At 33.9% G+C, this 7,339-nt stretch overlaps 1 protein-coding gene across 1 annotated transcript; it reads left to right on the forward strand.

Moving 5' to 3' along the window:
• Window positions 1-364: 364 nt before the first annotated feature.
• On the forward strand, window positions 365-5,138 carry LOC145092926 (plant intracellular Ras-group-related LRR protein 4-like). Its single transcript, XM_079030923.1, has 4 exons — window positions 365-2,066; window positions 2,190-3,305; window positions 3,392-4,305; window positions 4,770-5,138. The coding sequence occupies exons 2-4, from the start codon at window positions 2,690-2,692 to the stop codon at window positions 4,905-4,907; spliced, it is 1,668 nt and encodes a 555-aa protein (XP_078887049.1). The 5' UTR covers window positions 365-2,066; window positions 2,190-2,689; the 3' UTR covers window positions 4,908-5,138.
• The last annotated feature ends 2,201 nt before the right edge of the window (window positions 5,139-7,339 follow it).

The raw sequence follows: 7,339 nt of genomic DNA on the forward strand, positions 1-7,339 counted from the left end.
CCCAAAAAATAACTGGCTTGGCCTAAATCTTTAATAGTGAAAGCTTCATGGAGTTTAGCTTTTACTTCTTTTATCAACTCCTCATTTGGTCCTGTGATTAAAACATCATCAACATAAACCACTAATGCCATAAATGTATTACCTTCTCCTTTAATGAAAAGACAATGATCATGAGAAGATTGCTTAAAGCCAAAACTCAATAATTTGTTGCAAAACTCTATATGCCACTGTCTGCTTGTCTGTTTCAACCCATACAACGATTTGTTTAACTTACAAACTTCTCCTTGTTTAGCTTTAAAATAACCTTGTGGAGGAGTCAAATAGACTTCTTCATCTAGATAACCATGTAAAAAGGCGTTGTTAATATCCAGTTGATGTAAGACCCAATCTTTTGAAGTAGATAAGGATAGTAATAATCGAATAGTGACAGTTTTAGCCACAGGTGAAAAACTATCCAAATAATCAATACCATATGTTTGATTATATCCCTTTGCCACCAATCGGGCTTTAAAACCCATCTGACTTCAATTTGACTTTATAAACCCATTTTGAACCAATAGATTTCTTATTTTCTGGTAGGGGCATAATGGTCCAAGTCTCATTTTCTTCTAAAGCCTTTAATTCTTTCTGCATCGCTTCAACCCATTGTGGATTTTCACATGCCTCTGAGTAAGATTTGGGTTCTGATACTTTTGAAACTGAACAAAGAAATGCTTTATGTGTAGAACTGAGAATTGGGGATTCAATATATGGAAAATGAGGTGAATTCAAAACCTTTTTGTTTGATGAATTTGGAATTTGATTTTGACTACAATGCATCACAACCAAGACGGTCTCTTAGTAACTCTAGTACTTCCTGTGATTGGAGCAATATTCTGAGGATCAACATGTGGAACATTTTGAATTGGAACATCTGGTATCACTTCTTCTTCTATAACTTCTTCTGCTACGTTATTAAATGGTGAGTTTTCTTGTTGATCATAAACATCCAAATCATCTGAATTATATGATTCAGATGGAATAAACTCTTGAGGATTAATTTCAAATGGCTGATCTTCAATGTTCACCAAATTTGGAATTATAACATGATTTGTAGAAGAAGTTGTTGTTATGGATTTGAAAGGAAACTTTTCTTCATAAAAAACAACATCTCTTGACATTATAATTCTTCTCTCGTTGAGATCATACAGCTTGTAGGCTTTTTGTCCTGGATTATAACCAATGAAACAACACATGGTTGTTCTTGAATCAAATTTAGTCTTGTATGGAAGAATATTAGCAGCAAAGCATAAGCATCCAAATACTTTGAGATTTGAGTAATTTGGATCTTTCTTGTAAAGGTGCTTAAAAGGAGTTTCCCATTTTAAGAGAGGGATGGGAAGAAGATTGATGATATGAGTTGACATCAAAATAGCATGACCCCAAAAGTAAAGCACGTGCTATCTGCAAAAGTTGTTGATGCTTTCTTTCTACTCTACCATTTTGCTGAGGAGAGTATGTAACTGATGTATTATCCCAGAGGTCAAAAAAAGATTTTGACATTTATGGTTTACAAACTCACTTCCATTGTTAGTTCTGATGTTCTTAACACATGTTTGAAACTGATTTTTAAATGCAAGAAAATTTGAAATAGTTTGGAAGACTTGAGTTTTATCAACTAAGAGAAAAGTCCAAACTGCCCTTGAATGATCATCAACAATTGTAAGAAAGTATGATGCTCCAGTAATAGTTTTTGATTTGTAAGGTCCCATAGATCAACATGGATATCATGAATTTTATGGCAGAGAGGTACTAGATAACGCAGAGATGAATCCATGGAGACGGTGAACGTCTCAACGAAGCCCATTTTAAGGTAATTAGTTTATCCTCTTTGATTTTTTTCTGTGAAATTTATGGAATCTTGAGTTCATTGTTTCCTGCTTCTTCTTCGTCGGTTATGTTATCATAATACCGGAGAATTTTGTGGCTGGTGCCTCAAAACCCTAAATCCCTCTCCTCTCTTATCTCCACGAAATCAAGTGGATTTCAAGGTGGCGTGTTAGAAGACGCCTTTCTGCTTTTATTCTGTGAGTTCTTTTTTTCCTTCAATTCTTTCACTCAGAATTGGGATTGAATTGAGAATTCGTCTACTGATTTTCCTTTTCTCTGTTATGGTGGATAATGTAATGTCATTATCTTTGATTAATTAGGGCAAAGATCTTGCTTGCATCAAGAAGCGACATTGTTTCAAGGTCAATGACAATGGAAATTCAAGAAGGTGATCATGGTGTAGGTATGTTTCATCAACAGCCTGAACTTAACTGCTTGTATACGGTGTCGTTTTCTGCTAATATCACCATAATTTTGACTAGTTTCAGTTGGCAAACTAATCATTCTCACCTCTCTTTTGACTTTTGATGTGAAAATATTAAAACTTTTTGTATTTTATTTTTGTCCATGTGATCATCACCAACAAGATTCATGTGATTCTAGTTCAAAAGTCCTTGTCTTAAATTAATTCATACTCATGTGATTTTTTTTTTCTTTTTTATGGTTGTGATACTTTAAGAAATCACGAGAATTAATAATAAAATATTTTGATTTATCCATACACGTATGTATCCTTTAAAAACATGAGCTCTGTAGCATTAAGACATGAATAAACAATATACAGAACACACACACACACACACAAACACCCAAGAAGGACATGGATTCATCTGCCAAATCAGTAGACGAAGTGGTGGAAGAGATAATGAGAATTCATAAATCTCTTCCTCCAAGACCTGGAATCGATGACATTGAAGCTGCAATCATTCTAATCAGAAACGCAGACAATGAAGAACAATCAAGAATCGAAGCAATTTCCAGACAAAAGAAAAGAAAATACATCCCTGAAGAACTCTTCAACATCCTGTTGGAGATGCAGAAACAATTAGTCCAATTCCAAACCAAAGAACAAAAGAGAGAAGCTGTTAAATTACTAGACCTTGAAAACTGCCACCAACTGTTCGATGAAATGATTCAAAGAGCCTCCAAATGTTGTTCTCCTTCTCCATCTAATAACACCCCTTCAAGTACTTCTTCTTCTTCTTCACCTTCAACAAATCCAGCTTCCATCTCTACTTCAAGCTTCGATCACAGCACTCCATCTTCCACTTCTAGCTTATCTTTTGATAAAGATCATGTCAAAAGCTCCCATTTGATCATTAAAGATGATAGTTATGTGAATAAATCCAAGTTTTATAACAATGGAGGGATTGTATCAAGTAAATTTTCCAAACCCCAAATTTTCGATTCAACTCTAAAACCTTCCATTACTTCTGGTGAGTTTAAACTTCAAAAGTTCAAATCTAGTTACGTGTTTTTACATTATCCATGAATTTGCTTTAATTAATATGTAATTTTGTAGGACAAGATGGTGAAAAATTGAGTCTTATAAAGCTTGCTAGTTTGATTGAAGTGTCATCAAAGAAAGGAATTAAAGATCTTGATCTTCATAACAAACTCATGGAACAAATCGAATGGCTTCCCGATTCAATTGGGAAATTATCCAGTTTACTCACATTCAATCTCTCAGAAAATCGTCTTCTTTCTCTCCCATCTTCAATCGGATCCCTTTCATCATTAACAAAACTCAACTTACATTCAAACAAAATCATCGAACTCCCAGAATCCATAGGGAATCTCATCAACTTAATTTTTCTAGATCTTCATGGAAACAACTTAACATCTCTCCCTCCAACTTTTGGTAGATTGATCCATCTTCAAGAACTCGATTTAAGTTCAAACAATTTCTCATTTCTTCCTAATCAAATCGGTTCTCTTTCAAGTTTACAAACATTAAACATCGAAACAAACGAAATCGAAGAAATCCCACATGCAATTGGTCAATGTTCATCTCTCAAACAACTTCTTGCGGATTACAACAAGATTAAAGCTTTACCAGAAGCAGTAGGAAGAATCGAGTCATTGGAAAAACTATCGGTTCGATATAATAACATTAGTAGGTTGCCAACAACAATGTCATCGTTGAAAAGTATAAAACAACTTGATGTAAGTTTCAATGAACTTGCTTCGGTTCCTGAAAGCTTATGTTTTGCTACAACTCTTTTGAAGATCAACATTAGCAACAACTTTGCTGATTTGACATCACTTCCAAGATCAATTGGAAACCTTGAGAATCTTGAAGAGTTGGATATGAGTAATAATCAAATACGAGTAATTCCAGATTCGTTTAGGATGTTATTGAAGTTACGGGTGTTGAATGTTGAAGGAAATCCATTGGAATTACCACCACGAAACGTACTTGACAAAGGCGCTCAGGTGAATCATTTTTTTTGTAGCAGTGTAGGCCAACTTAGGGTTTCATTTCAAACTTTCAGTGCCAATATTTGCAGTGTGAGAGTTTTACTGTCAAATCTAATGTGGATTTGGCGCTGAAACTCTCACACTACAAATATTGACTTCAAAAATCCGAAACCCTAAGCTGGCCAAATGTAGATTTGGCCAGCTTAGGGTTTCAGCTTCAAACATTGGCACCGAAAGTCCGAAATCCTAAGCTATAACCTAATTAACCTCTTGGCCAATGTGGGCCAACTTAGGGGTTCCCGTGCCAATATTTGTAGTGTGGGAGTTTCTCTGCCAATATGAAAGTTTCAAATCCAATGTTTATAGACACCGGTTGTTGTGTACCTTATTCACCTCTTGGGCAGTGTGTGCCAATTTAGGAGTTGATGGAAAAATAACTTTTTATCTGATGACTAATTTTTATACTGTCTTCTTTTTAGGCGGTGGTTCGGTATATGAGTGAAGTCTATGAAAAGAAGGATTTAAAGGTGCAACCTGTTAAACACAAGAAGTCTTGGACACGGTTTTTCTTGTTTTCGAGTTCTAACAAAAGAAAGCACGACTATGTGGCTTCATAGTCCTTAGTTTATTTAGTGTAAGTTCCAATTAATGTATGTAAATAGGTTCATATTGTAAAAAGGTTCATATTTTTTTAATATGTATTTTAAATACATATTAAAAAATGTTAATATCTAATTTATCATCATGTTGAGGTTTTTGACCAACTTGTATGTATGTATTTTCGAACTTTTGTGTCACTGAATGTTTATAACATTGGTAGAAAGCTTGAAGACTCCTTCATGTTATTATATCTTATACGCTTTGAGTGTGTGATTTTAATAAATATAAAACTATTGTTATGTCCTAATACTTGGATGCACTTGAGATAAAAATGTGCATGAGATATTCTTGTTGTTTTGAATACATAAAATGCTATATATAGAAATGTTATTTATGAACAAATGTTTTATGATTTATTAGGATGCCTATGAATGGCATCCTAGTAATGAAGGCAAGAGTATAGATAAAATATGTTGTGATATACAGAAAAGATATAAAAAAGAAAAAAAATATGTATTATCAAATGACAAATTTAGGGGGTGTTTGGGAGTGCTTTTTGAATTTTAAAAGTGTTTTTAAATAAAAATGTTTATTGGCTTATAATGGTGGTAAATTGCGTTTTTAAAAAAATGTTTAGATTAACTTTTATGGTGAAAAAACCAATAAATGAATAAATTAAAAAGTGTTTGATTTAAAAACTCATTTATGAAAAAAAAAATGCTTTTTGAAGATAATAATAAAACTATTATGAAAAGTGCTTTTGAGTTTGCCAAACATTTTCTTTAATTTATTAGCTTTTTTAAAAGCCAATAAGCCAATAAACTGTTTTGAAAAATGTTAGGTGCAATTTGTGCACCTTTTTGCACACCTTTTAGTCCTATTTCATGCATCTATTTAGCATAATTGTCCTTCATTTGTCTTGAATTTAATCACATTTTATGTTAGTCTCTAGAACAACCTTATTTTCACATTTTCATGTCTTTTTCAGGTAAACCGGAGGTTGGAACACGCTTTGAGAAGTGTCGGGAAGCATTGGTGAAGATTTCGGGATGATCGGGCGAAGAACGAAAAAGTTGAAACAATCAAGTTTGGATTCGGAGTCAGAGGGAACACGGGGCGTGTTGAATTTACACTGAAAAGTGGGCACGGGGCGTGTTTGACCAAAATGGGAGCTATTGACCATGCTGAACACGGGACGTGTCAGTTTAGTGCAAATCAACAGGGGGCGTGTTGCTGAACACGACCCGTGTCAGTTTAGCCTATTTTAACACGGGCCGTGTTCGCCCAAAAACCAACTTTTGGTAGTTTTTCCTATCTTTTATATTACGGGTTGAGGGTCATTTTTACACACACACAACATATCAGAGCACCATTGGAGAGGAGAATTCGAAGGTTTTTGCAAGAGTTTGTTCGTTAATCATTTGGAAACATTAATTTTGTTTTTGTAAGTTGTAATTACACTTAATTTCATCTTTTAGACTTGTGATCTTGTTCTAGCCATGTGTGGCTAGAACCCTAACTTCTCCAATTTCATGTTTTGACTTCTTGGTTGTGACTCCAATCATATGACATGATGTTTGTTCTTAATTTCTATCTAATGAATTTGATTTTGCTTCAACCGAATGTTTGATTCTAATTGTGATTCTTATTGGCCATTTGAATTAGGGTTAGGTCATTCAAGTTATCTCTTTTACAAAATCCGTAATTGTTTTGTGAAATTGAACAAGTAACAAGCATTAAATTGATCTCTATTGAATGAATTTAGTGTAAATCTTATTCATACACTTTTACACTCCCGAGCTTATGAGGAGTATTGGGTGTTGTTGGGAACATTCACATAAAGCTTCATGCAATCTTATAATCTAATTCTAAGAGCTTGTTTAGATTAGGTTAATAAGGTTAAGGTTAATCAAAGAGCTTGTTTTGGTTAATTAATGTGGTGAATGGGAAGTATTAGAGCTTATTAGCACTTTCAAGTACCAACTTAGATAGAACTGAACGAATATTGTGTCACCTTTGAGTCACATTGCTAAATTGTCATACATGGAGTTGGAGTCCTTACAAAATCTGAACTTAATTCATTCGCTTAGTTGTCTACTCGTGATTTAAATTTGTTTGTTTAGTCATTGCATTCTAAACCCCCCTTATTACTGTTGGTGACCATAGTACCTTGCACAAAGAGGTATAGACCAATTATCTTGTGTCTCTGTGGATCGACCCCGCTTGCCTTGTACTACCTTTTAGTGCAATATAGTGGGATTATTTTGGAGTATATCGTACCCCTTTATTTGTTGGGTTTGACACGCCTAACAAAAAACAATCCTAAACACCCCATAAACGTAACAAAATAATTAAGTTTAACAAAAGGGCAAATGTAAGAAAAACTCAATTTACTATCGAAAAGAACAATATATTAATTTTATTTCTATTAAAATCCTTCCATAATTTC

Source organism: Lactuca serriola, chromosome 3 (genome assembly GCF_051521515.1).
Source record: "Lactuca serriola cultivar US96UC23 chromosome 3, Lser_US96UC23_V15, whole genome shotgun sequence".
Lineage (NCBI taxonomy): Eukaryota > Viridiplantae > Streptophyta > Magnoliopsida > Asterales > Asteraceae > Lactuca > Lactuca serriola.

What these genes read in the sequence shown, in the direction of transcription:
- LOC145092926 (XM_079030923.1), top strand. Translation starts at nt 2,690, where the DNA reads ATGGATTCATCTGCCAAATCAGTAGACGAAGTGGTGGAAGAGATAATG. An exon ending in AAAACCTTCCATTACTTCTG is followed by an intron (nt 3,306 to 3,391) that starts GTGAGTTTAAAC and finishes GTAATTTTGTAG; the next exon opens with GACAAGATGGTGAAAAATTG. An exon ending in TACTTGACAAAGGCGCTCAG is followed by an intron (nt 4,306 to 4,769) that starts GTGAATCATTTT and finishes TCTTCTTTTTAG; the next exon opens with GCGGTGGTTCGGTATATGAG.